The 16,328-nt window shown below is 47.0% G+C and overlaps 1 protein-coding gene across 1 annotated transcript in view; it reads left to right on the plus strand.

Annotated features, from left to right (window-relative positions):
• The window catches only part of SNX19 (sorting nexin 19), a 41,658-nt gene that overhangs the window by 5,145 nt on the left and 20,185 nt on the right, over positions 1-16,328 (plus strand). Inside the window, exons 4-8 of the mRNA XM_056860307.1 lie at positions 2,446-2,565; positions 4,075-4,193; positions 7,415-7,511; positions 8,335-8,521; positions 10,935-11,064. Of these exons, the coding sequence (XP_056716285.1) occupies positions 2,446-2,565; positions 4,075-4,193; positions 7,415-7,511; positions 8,335-8,521; positions 10,935-11,064 (653 nt within the window). The remainder of the gene's footprint in view (positions 1-2,445; positions 2,566-4,074; positions 4,194-7,414; positions 7,512-8,334; positions 8,522-10,934; positions 11,065-16,328) is intronic.

The raw sequence follows: 16,328 nt of genomic DNA on the forward strand, positions 1-16,328 counted from the left end.
TTGCAACATAGTGTCCCAACTAGAAAGTTGACAACAACCCTTCTTGAGAGCCAGCGTGGTGTAGTGGTTAAGAGCAGTGGGCTGTAATCTGGAGAACCAGGTTTGATTCCCCACTCATGAGTGGCAAACTCTAATCTGGTGAATTCCTACATGAAGCCTGCTGGGTGATCTTGGGCTAATCACGGTTCTCTCTGAACTCTCTCAGCCTCACCTACCTGACAAGGTGTCTGTTGTGGGGAGAGGAAGGGAAGGTGATTGTAAGCCGGTTTGATTCTCCTTAAAAGGTAGAGAAAGTTGGCATATAAAAACCAACTCTTCTTCCACTGGCATCTGGCTCAAATACTGTCTTCACTAGAAGGTGCTGAAAATCTGATTGAGGTTTTTTCTTTATAAAAAGCCAGTAGGCCTAGCTGTATTCTTAGACCACTTCCCCCCTTGTTAATTGGCAATGTTATAGGTGTTTAATCTGTTTAAATACTTTCCTAACCAGCGTTTCTCTTCTTCTAAAATACTAGCCTTAGGCACTAGCTCTTTCCCAACACAAGTTGTTCAGCTACAAAGTAAGCAAAGCATCAATTATCCCCTCCAAAGCCCCCGTCATACAGTCTCGGCACCATTTGTTAATTGGCGTGGGTTGTAATGTCTATTGATTCCCTTAAAGCAGCAGGGAAAGCAGGGAACTTGTGTTTGCGTTATACGGAAAAAGAAAAAGGAAATCTCAATTAACAGGGATTCTTTTCTTTTTTTAAAGAAATGTTTGGTGGTGGTAATAGAGATTTTCTAACCTGCTTGCTGTCGCTCTGCTCACCAAGTTGAGAGCCTTGTTCCAATTTAGAAGAACCGCTTCAGCTGGAGGACAACTGCTTAGGTTGCAGGAAAGGTTCTGACTTCCCCACTCCTTCACATGAAGCCAGCTGGGTGACCTTGGCCTAGTCACAGTTCTCTGAACTCTCTCAGCCCCACCTACCTCACAGGGTGTCTGTTGTGGGGAGGGGAAGGGAAGGTGATTATAAGCCGGTTTGGTTCTTCCTCAAGTGGTAAGAGAAAGTCGGCATATAAAAACCAACTCTTCTTCTTGGTGGAGGGGTAAGATATTGGCCACCATTTCTGAACAGGTTATAATGGGGGCAGAAAACCCAGAGAGTGCCAGGGAGTTCTTGCTATTAAACGTCTTGCAAATTGCACATATAGTTTAAGTGAGAAAGTGGTGCTGTCGAATTTGTACCTGGAAAAGTATTGCTATGGGGTGGTAGAATTTCCCAATGTTCCTGGAGACCAGCACTTTTTAAAAAATGGGATGATACCTGGGTGAGGCAGGAGAGGAATATGTTTGTTTTAAAAAAAAAATTAATATATGATTGAGTGAGCGGTGTCCATATTGATCAGAAAGCCCCTCGCTGAGGCTTCTACAGTAGGGAAATGCATTTGCTTTACATAGTACAGTAACTGGGGAAGTGTAGTTGAGCAGAGAGGAGAAGAAGAAGAAGAGTTGGTTTTTATATGCCGACTTTCTCTACCACTTAAGGGAGACTCAAACCGGCTTACAATCACTTTCCCTTCCCCTCCCCACAACAGACACCTTGTGAGGTAGGTCGGGCTGCGAGTCAGTGAGTTGCCCAAGGTCACCCAGCTGGCTTCATGTGGGGAATCCAACCCAGTTCACCAGATTAGCCTCTGCCGCTCATGTGGAGGAGTGGGGAATAGGGCTGTTGGGAAAAAATTATCTTTCTCTACCACTTAAGGGAGACTCAAACCGGCTTACAATCACTTTCCCTTCCCCTCCCCACAACAGACACCTTGTGAGGTAGGTTGGGCTGCGAGACAGTGAGTTGCCCAAGGTCACCCAGCTGGCTTCATGTGGGGAATCCAACCCAGTTCACCAGATTAGCCTCCGCCGCTCATGTGGAGGAGTGGGGAATAGGGCTGTTGGAAAAAAAAATTCGGTAAAGTTCGGCTTCAGCAAAATTCGGCCCTTTTAAATTCGAGACGTGCCGAAGTCCGAACTCCCCCGCTTCGGATCCGTGAAATTCAGCGCGAGATCCAGAGTTCGGGGGAAAATTCGGCACCCCGCGGGCCTTCACGGGGCTTCCATAAAGGCGCGCGGGGGGCTCTTTAAACAGATCTGTGCCTTCCAGCTGGAATTCGGCGCATCTTTTTCCCGCCTTTTTTTTAGTTCGGTTCCATCCGAACCGGAAACCGCCGAATTGGGGGGAATTTGGCGTTTTTTCGGTTCGTGACGAACCGAATCGATAGCCCTAGTGGGGAATCAAACCCGGTTCTCCAGATCAGAGTCCACCACTCCAAACCACTGCTCTTAACCACTACACCATGCTGGCTTTAGGGATTCTGTCTGGTTCTAGCTGGTGTTAGGAATATCCGTTGCTATCCTTGGTTAAAACAAAGCTGGGTATGCCCTTAAACTCATTTTTTTCTGATTGTTTTCAGCAACTGTGTGCTATTCCTGAGATTACCAACAGTGAAGAGATGCAGGAGTTCCTTGCCCTGAACACAGATGCCAGGATCGCCTTTGTCAAGAAGCCCTTTGTGGTCTCCCGTATCGATAAGGTAGTGTGTTCAGTCCAGCCAATTCTATCACTTTCTAACCTTACCGAGAATTAAAACCCTTAGGGTAGAGCTGTGGCTGAATAGTAGAGCATTTGCTTTGCATGCAGAAGGTTCCAGGTTCAATCCCTGGGCTGTGAAAAATCAGTGAATTTGGGGAGCATTGACAAGAGTTCAGTGTTTTCAATTTTTTGTAACAGTTAACCTAATATCCAAATAAGCTGGAAGTCCTATCTGTTGTGACTCTATTAGAGTTTCTGTCCAAATAATACACTTCCTTTTGTTTACTGCAAAATTTGTTTTCTACCTTCAACTTTTATTTTATCTTTTTCTACCTCTCAGATGGCAAAAATTAAAGAAACTTGTAATGGTAACATTGGATGCAGCAATCTGCAGTTTTTTCTCAACTATTGGATATACTTGCTTTTTTTCTCGTAGAAAACAAAGACATTTATAATTTTAAATTCCATAAATATCCCAAATGGTACCATTTTATATGGTAATGCTAACTAAGTTATAAACGATGCATTTTTCTCACAGAAAACAAAGACATTTATAATTTTTAATCCCATAAATATCCCAAATGGTACAATTTTATATGCTGACTAAGTTATAAATGATGTGTTTCCTATTGTTAAATCAACAGAAGTAGTTAAGGTTTCACAGGAAAGTAAGTATTGCATATATTTCAGTTCTCCACCCCAGTATCCATTTTTTTCTGGGCGGGGGAACAACAAGAAGAAAAACCCTCCCCTGGAGGGCGTTCAACATTTTTGGAAACGTTTACATTTCTAACCAGGTTGTAGGTGACTTGCAGAATTTCTCTTTGGAACCCTGGGTCCCCCATCTGAGTGAGTAGTTCCCTCCTGGCTCATTTCAGGGAAAATGCACAAAGGGAGAGGCAAGAAACCTTTCCTCCTTCCATGCTTTTAGAAATAGAGTTCTCGACTGGGGAGATTGCTGCTGACTTGAGGTCGGGAAACTACAAAATGTGTCATTTGTCCATGAGGCCCTTTGTTCCGCCGACTCTTCCTGTGAGGAAAATATAATGCGCTTCACTTAGTAAGGATAAGGCTGCGGCTCAGTGGTAGAGCATCTGCTTCACATGCAGGTCTCAAACTCAATCCCCGGCATCTCCTGTGAAGGAGATCCGGCAGGAGTTAATTGTGGCATAATTAAATTGTGGAACTCCCTGCCCCAGGATGCGGTGATGGCTGCCAACCTGGAATGCTTTAAGAGGGGAGTGGACATGTTCATGGAAGAGAGGGCTGTTTATGGCTACTAGTCAAAATGGATACTAGTCATGATGCATACCTTGTGTATTTTCTTTTTGAACATTAAAACATCCCAAATGTGACACGAAAGGGGCGCATAAGGAACCTTTGTCTGGGGGCCCATAGCATCTCTTGGTGCATCTCATAACAAGGGCCGTGTGGTGAACGATCTTAAGATGACCCTGATCTCTCTGGAGCAGGTGCCTCAACTCTCGGCCCTCCTTGTGATCTCTTTCAGATTGTGATGAACGCTATTGTGGACACCTTAAAGACAGCGTTCCCCAGATCTGAACCTCAGAGCCCTACAGAAGAGCTGAGCGAGGCAGAAGTGGATGGGAAGTCCCAGAAGTCAAATAAGTAAGGGTACCCTTGAGGCTCAGTCCCGTTGTTTTAAAGTTGACCCTCTTCCCTGTGGAGGAGTCCTACCCTTTGCTTGGCTCTGTGAAGCGATGGCCGTTCGGTAGTGCTCTGCATTGGCCTCTCTTTTTGTATGCCCCTAAGTAAAGATGTAGGAGCCCCCTGGCGCAGAGTGTTAAGCTGCAGTACTGCAGTCAAAAGCTCTGCTCACAACCTGAGTTCGATCCCGACGGACGTTGGTTTCAGGCTCAAGGTCGACTCCGCCTTCCGTCCTTCTGAGGTCGGTAAAATGAGCACCCAGCTTGCTGGGGGTAAAGGGAAGATGACTGGGGAAGGCACTGGCAAACCACCTTGCGAACAAAAGTCTGCCTAGGAAACGTCAGGATGTGACGTCACCTCATGGGTCAGGAATGACCCGGTGCTTGCACAGGGGACCTTTACCTTTAAGTAAAGATGGCCAAGGATTTGCGTGAGGTAATCTATGAGAACTGTATGATGGTCACTAGTGTCTTTCTGTGTCAGGTGGGAGGGAGTGCCTGTTTGAATAATGCTCCCTTGTCAAAAATGCGATACTTGCTGATAGAAAGCAAGCCTGTCAGGGAGTCAGCACTTTTTCCTTAATATGCTAATTTTCTGCATTCAGGGAGTGTTGTGAGGGAACAGCCAAACATGCTGATAGAAAGCAAGCCTATCGGAGACAGAACATCTCCTTAATGTGCTACTTTTCTGCATTCAGGGAGTGTGAGAGAACAGCCAAACAATCTTCAACACCCTCATAACATGGTAGAATCTAGTGTAGTGGTTAAGAGCGGTGGTTTGAAGCAATGGACTCTGATCCGGAGAACTGAGTTTGATTCCCCACTCCTCCACATCGGTGGAGGCTAATCTGGTGAACTGGATTTGTTTCCCCACTCCTACACATGAAGCCAGATGGGTAACCTTGGGCTAGTCACACTCTCAGCCCCACCTACCTCACAGGATGTCTGTTGTGTGGAGGGGAAGGGAAGGTGATTGTAAGCCGGTTTGATTCTTCTTTAAGTGGTAGAGAAAGTCGGCATATAAAAACCAACTCTTCTTCAGCTCCGTGCATAAACTAGCATTTTCAGAGACATGAATCCTATGAGATTATTCTTTGGAGAAGCCAAAGAGTCCTGTCCTAATACTATTTTTACCCTGAGCATTGTGTGTTCTTCAAAGGCCACCAGATATGCGAGCCAGAAGATACTTAGCATTGTTTATCCAGGGGAACGGTGGACCGGTACTGTCCATGTTAAACGTTTGCCATTTCTGAAGCTGACTGGATCCGTTTGGGCTGGGCTGGGATTCTTGGTTGGAACAGGGTGAGCAGCGGCGCTTGCGGCTATATCCGGGACGCTGTTCTTGGAACAAGATTTCACTTCATTAAAGCCATCAAATAAACAAAATGGAATCTGGTGTGTTTTTTAAAAAAATACCTTGGCTGGAAATGGCATTCCTTAGCAGTAAACAGAGTTTTTACTTCGAGAAGCCAGAAGACCCCTCCAAATTACTCCGGCCTCTTTCTGCTTATAGATTCCTTAGAGAGAATTTTGCAGTTTAGTTTGCGGCCTGGTCTAATGTATGTTTGGAAACAAATCCCGCTGAAATGAAACTTGCTTCCTAGTAAGTAGATCAGAATGTAGCTGTGCTGTCCGCTTCCCAAGGTGCATTTCCAGCGCAAAACTCGAAGTCCTGAGTCTAAGATGCTGAATGTTTGCACTATGGTTTCCTGCCTTCATCTCATACTTCTGGACTTCCTGGAAGTGGCTCGGTGGTAGAATATCTGCTCGGCATGCAGAAGGTCCCAGGTTCAATCCATGGCATCTCCAGTTAAAGGGACTAGGCAAGTAGGTGATGTGAAAGACCTCTGCCTAAGACCCTGGAGAGCTGCTGCCAGTCTGAGCAGACAATACCAAGTTTGATGGGCCAAGGGTCTGATTCAGTATAAAGCAGCATTGTGTTCAAATAAGAGGTTTAAAAAAACCCTAAAAACAAATGACCAACAGTACCGATCTCACAGGGTTATTGTTGGGAGGATAAAACAGAGGAGAGGGAGCGTAGCTCAGTGGTAGAGCATCTGCTTGGCATGCAGAAGGTCCCAGGTTCAATCCCCGGCATCTCCAGTTAAAAGGACCAGGCAAGTAGGTGATGGGAAAGACCTCTGCCTTGAGACCTTGGAGAACCGCTGCCAGTCTGAGTAGACAATACTGACTTTGATGGATCAAGGGTCTGATTCAGTAGAAGGCAGCTTCATGGGTTCACCATTGGAAAGATGCTGCTGCTTTAGATGGACCCTCACAGCTACAGATGCATGAAATGCTCCTGAGGCATTGTGGTGACCTCCTCAAAGTGCTTGTTCTCTTCCTTCAAAGCTCTAAGAAAGACCATCCAAAACTGCTTCAGTTCAGCCTGAACGGGAGGCTGCCTGGGACCCCAGAGCCTGCTTCACGTGCAAATATTTATTGCTTGCTAGTGGACAAGGTAGCAGCTCTAATAGCCCAGGCTAGCCCAATCTTGTCAGAGCTCAGAAGCTAAGCAAGGTTGGTACTTGGATGGGAGACCACCAAGGAAGATGCAGAGGTAGTCAATGGCAAACCACCTCTGCTGCTCATCTCTTGCCTTGAAAGCCCCATAAGGTGCAACTCGATGGGGTCACCATGGGTCAGTTGTGACCCCACAGCACACTTTGCCTTTAGCTAACATGACAAAGCATGTGTGAACTGGTGTAACTCTTCTGAACTATCATATCACTTCATGCCATGTCATCTTTTTCAGTTCACACATTCAGTGGCCCATCTTCAGGTGTTCAGTAGCTAGGCGCCAGTGTGGTGTAGTGGTTAGGAGCAGTGGACTCTAATCTGGAGAGCCGTGTTTGATTCCCCACCCCTCCACATGAGTGGCGGACTCTAATCTGGAGAACCGGGTTTCCCCACTCCTACACATGAAGCCAGCTGGGTGACCTTGGGCAAGTCACAGTTCTCTCCGAACTCTTTCAGCACCACCTACCTCATGAGGTGTCTGTTGTGGGGAGAAGGGAAGGAGGTTGTAAGCCAGTTTGATTCTCCTTAAAAGGCACAGAAAGTCATCATATAAAAACCAACTCTTCTTCTAAACAGATCTGGATAATATCTTTCAGAGGAGAGTAGCAGGTGATAAATGTCCTAACATATATCTTGGAAATAACACTGGGGTTTCTCTTGCAGGCCAAGACTGAGGTTTGCATCCAGTAAAATTGCTCCCGTGTTGAATGTGGCTGGAACACAAGAGAAGATCACCTACTCCCTGAGGGAAGGCACCACTGTAAGTTCATACCCTCTCTGAGAAAAGCTCAGGGCTGGAGGCTAGAGATATCTCGATACACCCTCTTATGTTTCTTTAGGATATCTTTGTGAACTGTTTCACTCATTTCTGTGGCTTGAGTTCTTATCTGTTGTGTATTCCATGCCAGTTGTATGCATTTAAAGCAACAGTGTTACATAAGAACATAAGAAAAACCCATGCTGGATCAGACCAAGGCCCATCAAGTCCAAGTCTGTTCACACAGTGGCCAACCAAGTGCCTCTAGGAAGCCCACAAACAAGACAACTGCAGCAGCATTATCCTGCCTGTGTTCCACAGCACCTCATATAATAGGCATGCTCCTCTGATCCTGGAGAGAATAGCTATGCATCATGACTAGTATCCCTTTTGACTAGTAGCCATGGATAGCCCTCTCCTCCATGAACATGTCAACTCCCCTCTGAAAGCCTTCCAATTTGGCAGCCATCACCACATCCCAGGGCAGGGAGTTCCACAATTTAACTATGCGTTGTGTGAAGAAATACTTCCTTTTATCTGTTTAAAACCGTGTTGATGAAACGGGGGGAAAGCGTGGCCCAGAGAAGCGGAAAGTGGTGCAAAAATAAATGTACTTGTCTTTGGTATGCATGTGGGAGAAGCAAATGTGAAATGGGGATTTTTGAATCGGAATAGCAGGGCTGTGGAATTTGTTAGCATTCCTTCTCGGGATTGCTAAAACCTGCCCTTGAATCACAGGAGAAGAGGACAGCATTTCTAGACCCGAGTTGCCTTTTTTTTTTGCTCCAGGGGTGCTGGGAAGCTGATGCTCTGCTTTTTTTCTTAGGAGGCTGAGGGTTTGTCCATAGCAAGAATGGAGTCCTTCATCCAGAAACAGGAGAAGCTGCTGGAAGCAATGCTGAAGGAAGGGCCGGAGAGCGAGGGAAACGGAGAAGCTCTTGACTCTTCAGCAAATCAGGACATGAAATCCACGGAGGCGCTTCGGCAGCCCGCCGAAGGCAGCGATGATCCTGGTGAGCTTCATTTCTGCTTCAGAGGCTTAACTTGTCTTTGTCCCTCTTGCCTGCATCTCCTCACAGGGATTCCTTGACTCCGCCTGACTCTCACTCGCAAGGGTCATAGATGGCAAAATGGACCGTGCCGCTTCAACCTGCAGGGGGTAAATTCCAGTTTTGGATATTCCTTTGCACTGGAAAAATAAATCCACGCAAGTAGAAAACTAGCAAACATTAACCCCCCAGTCCTCACACACACTGTTTGCTGTGCTGATTGCGGGGAGCTTTTAACATAAGGGAACATTCTAAAATGTAATGCTGGGCCTGCAGTGGGACGGTCCATTCTGTCCGTCTAATTCATTTTTTATCCTGGCCTTGCTCCAAATGTGCTCAGGGCTGTCTACTTGGTTCTCCCCCCCCCCCCAATTTTGTCCTCAAAGTAACCCTGTGAGGGAGGTTAAGCACAGAGAGTGTGACTGGCCCAGGGTTACCCAGCAAGCTCCGTGGCAGTGTGGGATTTGAGGGCATTTTTAAGCCTGTACAGGCACATATGGTTTGTGTGTATGGTTGAAGAAGAAGAGTTAGTTTTTATATGCCGACATTCTCTATCACTTAAAGAACAATCAAACCGGCTTACAATCATCTTCCCTTCCCCTCCCCACAACCGATACCCTGTGAGGTAGTTGAGGCTGAGAGAGCTCTAAGAGAACTGTGACTAGCCCAAGGTCACTCAGCTAGCTTTGTGTGGAGGAGTGGGGAAACCAACCCGGTTCACCAGATTAGTGTCCACCGCTCATGTGGAGGAATGGGGAATCAAACCCGGTTCTCCAGATCAGAGTCCACAGCTCCAAACCACCGCTCTTAACCACTACACCATGCTGGCTCTCTGTGTTTACTCTGTGACTGCTCCCCAGAGCCCAGGATCTAAATCCCGATATTACCATCAGGGGGCAGCAAAGCTACATGAACGAAAAAGACGGGGGGGGGGGGGAATAGGATGTAAATAGCAAAAGGGAACGAAACTATTTACACAACAAATGCCAGCAGCTTGAGTAGACATTTGCTCTCCTTAAGGAAGCTTGACAACAGTAGAGAAGGGTTTTTATTGGGGGGGGATCTCAGTCTGTACTCAAATTGTGATCTCCAGGGTTCCTTGAAGGGCACTGTGATAGTTAAGCTGGTGTAAAGTTGGACTGTGAATTAAAGGATTGTTGTGAAGATAAATTGGGGGAGGCTATTGTGAACTGCTTTGGGTAGGAAAATGGGGTATAAATGGTCGTACAGAAGCTCTATGCAGACAACACACATGCATTGATTTCAACATGTGATAGGGCGGGCACTGCTCTCGTTCCTGCCTCCTCCCTACCTGTATTGATTTCAGCACACACATAGTGTCGACATGGGGAGGCAGAGGCCAGAGTCTCCTTCCACTGTGCATGGAGGGCCGGCGTGGTGTAGTGGTTAAGCGTGTCGAACTAGTGCCTGAGAGACCCAGGTCCGAATCCCCACTTGGGCCATGGAAGCTCACTGGGTGACTTGGGGCCACTCACACTCCCAGCCTAGTTCACCTCACTGAGTTGTTGTGAAGATAAAAATGGAGGAGAGGAAAATGATGTAAACTGCCTTGGGTCCCCGTTGGGGCGAAAGACAGGGTGGAAATGAAGTAAACAAAATAAAAAATGAAATAAATGTGTCTCGTCAGCTGGCTTGTATGACTACATTCCCGAATCTTCTTGCTTGGTAGGTTTTGGTTTCCTTTGCAAATGTACAGCCTTAGTGGTCCATCCCGTCCCGTCCTTTCTCTCTCCCTACCTACAAAGAAGAAGAAGAAGAGTTGGTTTTTATATGCCAACTTTCTGTACCACTTAAGGCAGAATCAAACTGGCTTATAATCGCCTTCCCTTCCCCACAACAGACACATTGTGAGGTGGGTGGGGCTGAAAGAGTGTGACTAGCCCAATGTCACCCAGCTGGCTTCGTGTGGAGGAGTGGGGGAACAAATCCAGTTCACCAGATTAGCCTCCGCTGCTCTTGTGGAGGAATGGGGAATCAAACCCGCTTCTCCGGATCAGCAACCACCGCTCTTAACCACTACACCATGCTGGCTCTCTCTGCCATTTAAGGAAGAATCAAACCGGCTTACAATCACCTTCCCTCCCCCTCCCCACAGCAGACACTTTGTGAGGTAGGTGGGGCTGAGAGAGCTCTAAGAGAGCTGTGACTAGCCCAAGGTCACCCAGCTGGCTTCGTGTGTAGGAGTGGGGAAACCAACCCAGTTCACCAGATTAGAGTCCAGCACTCTTAACCATTTCTTTTAACCACTACACCTCGCTAGCTCTCCAGCAGCCCCTGGGGTTTTTAACGTGGGCCTGGAAAGTCCCTTCACTGAGACACAGTTTGTTTCCTCATTTGCACCATGTTGCTTCGGCAGAATCGGAGACACCGCTGGCAGACACGGCGCTGGACCTCCTTCGGTTGGTCATGACGGATCACTGGAGCTGGCTGTGCACCGAGAACATGCAGAAGGTCCTGCATGTGCTCTTCGGGACTCTCATCCAAAGGTAAGGTCATGTCGTCGGACTAGGAGAAGAGGGTTGGAGCTTAGCTGAAGAAGGGGCGTCCAAGTGGGGAATCCACGAAGCTGCCTTCTACTGAATCAGACCCTTGGTCCATCAAAGTCAGCATCGTCTACTCTGACTGGCAGCAGCTCGCCAGGGTCTACGTCTGAGGTCTTTCTCATCACCTCCTACCTGATCCTTTTAACTGGGGATGCCGGGGATTGAACCTGGGACCTTCTGCATACAAAGCAGAGGGTCTACCCTTAAACCATGGCCCCTCCCCAATGTGCTGGCTGCAGAACTGACCCTTAGGCCTGTCAACAGATTGGGGAATTTTTATTTGATATGGGTTTTTTTTTTTTAAGACACTCCTTCTGTTTTAAGCCATGTTCCTTTCCTTTATCCCTTAGAAGCTCCTTGATCCATTGATCTTGAGTAGCTTAAAACTAATGTTTGAGGGATATAAGGACTGAGATAAATCTTGCCACTGACAATGTAGCCTTGGGGTCCCTATCGCTTAGTAAAAAAGGCATTATGTCAGACACAGAGGCATTAGATTTATATGCTAAAAGGGGAGAGATATAATGTGATCGAAGTTCCTCATAGAAACGGCATTCCAAGAGAGCATGAGTTAATGAATCAATAGAGCCAAAAGAGCAAGGATAGGTCCTGTCTGGGCATGGTATATTCAAAATCCTGCCCTGCATAACCATACAGGGGTTAGCATTCAGTCTAGCTAAACATAAGGCTCTAGAAAGATGAGGAGTTGTCAAATAAGTATAAGCGGGCAAAGCCATGTTCAAGCACGTGCTCACCCTATTTGAAATACTTGGTTCTTCCCCCCCCCCCCCAAAAAAAATGAATCCACAGCATCCCCTTGTTTTCCCTGCCAGGTCCCCAACTTAAATTAAGTAGGTTATTAAACGTAATTATTTGAAACACCCAATTAAATCAAAGGTTGCAACACTATAAAAGGTGACGCGAGTATATCTGGCTGGCCCACTCTATCAGATCATGCTGGCTGATAAAAGAAAATGGTGTAGTGGTTAGAGTATTGGACTAGGACTAGGGAAGTCCAGGTTCAGTACCGCATTCCGCTGCGGGGGCGACACCTTTTTTCAGCCTAGCCTACCTTGTAAGGTTATTGTGAAGATGAAATGGAGGAGGGAAAGGTCTATGTACATTGCTGTGAGCTCCTTAGAAGAAAGATGGGATAAAAATATGATAGATATCTAGGTAGTGTTGGGAACTGGTACAATTAGTAGGGTTTCTGCTGATTAAAAGGTCACTGGCATAATCATCTACCATTTAATCAATTTAAAATTAAATATGTTTGCCCTTGATTAAAACCTTTAATAGATGAGTCTTTCTGAAATGTTGCATGGCATTGAAGACTAACATGCTTTTAACAAGGAAAAGCTATCACGCGTTTGAGGAAGCTTTTTTCGGTCACAACTACAGTAACACACCAGAACCAAAATAGCATCTCAAACTAAGCCGGTTGGCCTTAATCTGCCGTCACCTTCCCCTAGTTAAATTTTTGCCCTTGCCAATCAAATCAATCCAAGCTTTTCCCACAGTCATCCACTGATTAAAAGTTTCTGACCCCTTTCTGACTGGAGGACAAAATTTTCCTATACCGATCTGAGGTCTCGACCCATTTCTTTTCCCCTCCGTCATGGGCGGGTGGCCCCCAAGGTCAGTGTCTGGGGTACAAAAGGCAGCTTGTTAAGAGGTCTGGCTTATTTGAGCTGCTGCTGTCAAGGTTTGCCAAGACGCTTCCCAGTTGAGGAGGTACTGGCAGCTGCTGGAAAGCCGATTTCTTTTTAAAGAAAACGAGCTGGGGAAAGCAAAGGCTGGAGCTGTTGTGGCTCTGAGCAGCATTTCTGAAACGGGCTTTTAAAAGCCAAGGGACCAAGCTGGAAACCGATACCCTTGAGAGAGAAGCTCGCAGGCATGAGGCCTTTCGACGGAATGTCATCACCTGCTAATACTCGGGACCCTGGTTGTCTGGGACGCTGTCATGCGGATCGGGTATTTTCTGCAGGAGAAGTAGCCTCATGTTAACTGCCTGGCTAACTTGGATACCCTGCGGAACTTGGCAACCAAAGTGTCCCAGGCAAGGTCGTGATAGGTGAGAACGGGACAGCCCATGGTGGACCTGGGTTTATACTATGCAACTGCAAAATAGCTGGGTCATAAGAACACAAGAAAAGCCCTGCTGGATCAGACCAAGGCCCATCAAGTGCAAGGTCCATCAAGTTCATACAGTGGCCAACCAGGTGCCTCTAGGAAGCCTACAAACAAGACGACTGCTGCAGCATTGTCCTGCCTGTGTTCCACAGCACCTAATATAATAGGCATGCTCCTGTGATATTGTAGAGAATAGATATGCATCATGACTAGTATGCATTTTGACTAGTAGCCATGGATAGCCCTCCTCCATGAACATGTCCACTCCCCTCTTTAAGCCTTCCAAGTTGGCAGCCATCACCACGTCCTGGAGCAGAGAGTCACACAATTTAATTTAAGTCACACAGTTGTGTGGAGACTGATTTGCTGCAGAAGGGGATGCTGAATGTACAGGTTTTCATCTGCAAATTCCATCCTCCAGCTGTTTTTAGACTTGGGTCCAGAACCCTGTTTCAGGGAGCCAGGGGTAAGCAACATGAAGGGAAAGGATGCCTACATTCACTTTCCCCCATGCCACTTCTCTAGTTGCAAACTGACATTTTCCTTGGCCACCTTGTGCCCTGCTCTATCAGGAGCAGGTAAAGCTCTTAGGGCTGTTCAGCTTGGAAAGAAGGCGGTTAAGGGGAGGCATGATAGAGGTCTATAAAATTATGCATGGTATGGAGAGAGTGGCCAGGGAGAAGCTTTTCTCCCTCTCTCATAATACCAGAACGTTGGGTCATCTGCTGAAGCTGGAGGGTGAGAGATTCAAAACAGAGAAAAGGAAGTATTTCTTCACACAACTTGAGGATTCTTGCAGTTTTATACATAAAGTAGCAAACTACCTGTCAATATGGCAGAGTGCCTGTTAGCTTGTGGGGCCAGGGCTTTGATAGTCAGAGGCCCTGGGGTGGGCTGTGTCTCTCTCGATGCTTTCTGCCCTAAAATACATCTCTCCACCCTGGGCAGCATCTTCATCACGGGCAAAAAACAACTTCGGTCTAAACAGCACAAAATTAGACACACTGGTGTCTTGACCCATGTGAGTTATCCTGATTTCCTTTAAAGTCTGAGGGATGCATAAAATGTTGCAGGTCCTGAGGGTTGCTGCTTCTAGAAGAAGAAGAGTTGGTTTTTATACCCCAATTTTTTCTACTGAAAGGAGTCTCAAACTGGCTGACAGTCGCCTTCCCTTCCCCTCCCACAACAGACACCTTGTGAGGTAGGTGGGGCTGAGAGAGTTCAAAGAGAACTGTGACTAGCCCAAGGCCACCCAGCTGGCTTCATGTGTAGGAGTGGGGAAACCAACCCGGTTCACCAGATTAGAGTCCGCCGCTCTTAACCACTACACCACACTGGCTCTCTAGACCATCAGCCTTTAAGCATCAGATACTGCAGTACCCTCCTGCAGCTGGACAGGAACTCCCTTCCCTTCCGAAAGCTGTGCCTCTCTCTCAGTCCTCGGTCTGGGAAGGGAAATTCGTAGCGGGAATCGGCAACCCGTTCTAAGTCCTCCTGCCGACCAGCTCTGTGGCAACAGGCAGGAGAGGAAAAGGGCATGACCGAAAAAGGGTACTGCTCAGAATGAGCAAGATGAGCGGGCCCCGTATCTGAAGCGGCAGGCCTGTCCTGTTATGTAACATGGAGTGATCCTTTTTTGAGGACTGATCGGCAGAGGGTGCCAGCCAAGAAATGAGATCGTTGGGAGACAAGAAAAGATTCCAGCATGGGTTGTCTCCTTTTTAACACGGTCTGTAAACACTCCCCTTTTGGCCCAGTCCGTATTCTTATTGATGACTCTCTATTACAACAGGTGGGGGTTGTGTGGACCCTTCAGGGTCTGCCATGAAGTAAAAGGAGGAACATATTCTAAGACGGGACATGTCAACCACAGACTTGCATTAAAATAAAACTTTTTTAAAAAAAGAAATGCGGTCTGATCAATCGCAACAACTTTTTGTTTCACCGGGAGATTGTGATTTTAAGCCGCTTTGAGGCTCCTTAAAGGTCGAGAAAAAGCAGGGTACAAAAACCAACTCTTCTTCCGCTTCTTCTTCTGTTTCTCACTTCCCTTCCTCATTTCTTTGAGGTTGCCGTGACCAATTTTTTTTTTTGCACTGCATTTTGGGTTGCCGCTAGAACCGGGTTTTTTTTTGGGGGGGGGAGTGCTTTTCAAAATGTCTGCTCGTACATCTTTTGAAACTGTTGAGTGGGGTTTTACCTCAATATTTTTTTCCTCTTTTAAACAATCCCGCATCCCCTCCCAAAAAAGAAACTGATGTTTTAACCTTGGTTGGCCCCGTTGTGTGACTACCCACGGCTATTAGCAATAAGAATTTAGGACCCTTTGGATACTTCTGTTTGCAAAGAGGCCTGGCGCATCCTGGCTATGAATGGCCTTTGGTGGCATCAGATGAGAGGTTGTTGAGTGTCTCAAACATCGTCGTCTTTTGCTTTGAGCTGGTGAGTCAGAAGAATGATTAAAAATATAGATCCGGCAGCTGGAACATGTGGTGTCTGCTTATGTGTGCCCTGCGCTCTTTGCCAGTGGATGCCACTGTGTCAATAGGACAGAGTGCACCAATCCAGCCGATCCTGATGCGCGTGAGCACCAAGAGAAAAGGATGTTCTAGGATTTTGCCTTTTGTCAAAACAGTCTGGTTTCTCAGTGGATCTCAGATTCTAACAGGACCAAAAGGCCATCTGCTGAATTCAGACTCCCAAGAGAGCCACGTGGGACCCCAAGGAACCGCCAGCAACCCCGACCGATCAAACAGGCAAGACGGGATTTGGCAGGAGGACAGGAAAGGAGAATGTGTAAGTCTGTGAGAAATACAACACCAGTTGGCAGCGCCGTGTGAGGGCCGGAGACTGAGGACTGGGGTCTGGGCCGCATCCCTTGGCTCGGTTCCCCTCGCAGGCCTACAAGGCGACTGCTCCAGCAAAGCTGGACTTAAAATAGACTTCCTGGAAGAATAAAATCCTAGAGCAGGATTGAGGCTGAGACCATTTTTGAAGAATCTTGTCTTGGTATTTAGGAGTATCCGAGACTGGTCCCTTTGCCTTCGACGTATGTAGGGAAGAACTGACGGCCC

Source organism: Euleptes europaea, chromosome 14 (assembly GCF_029931775.1).
Source record: "Euleptes europaea isolate rEulEur1 chromosome 14, rEulEur1.hap1, whole genome shotgun sequence".
In the NCBI taxonomy this organism is placed as follows: Eukaryota; Metazoa; Chordata; class Lepidosauria; order Squamata; family Sphaerodactylidae; genus Euleptes; species Euleptes europaea.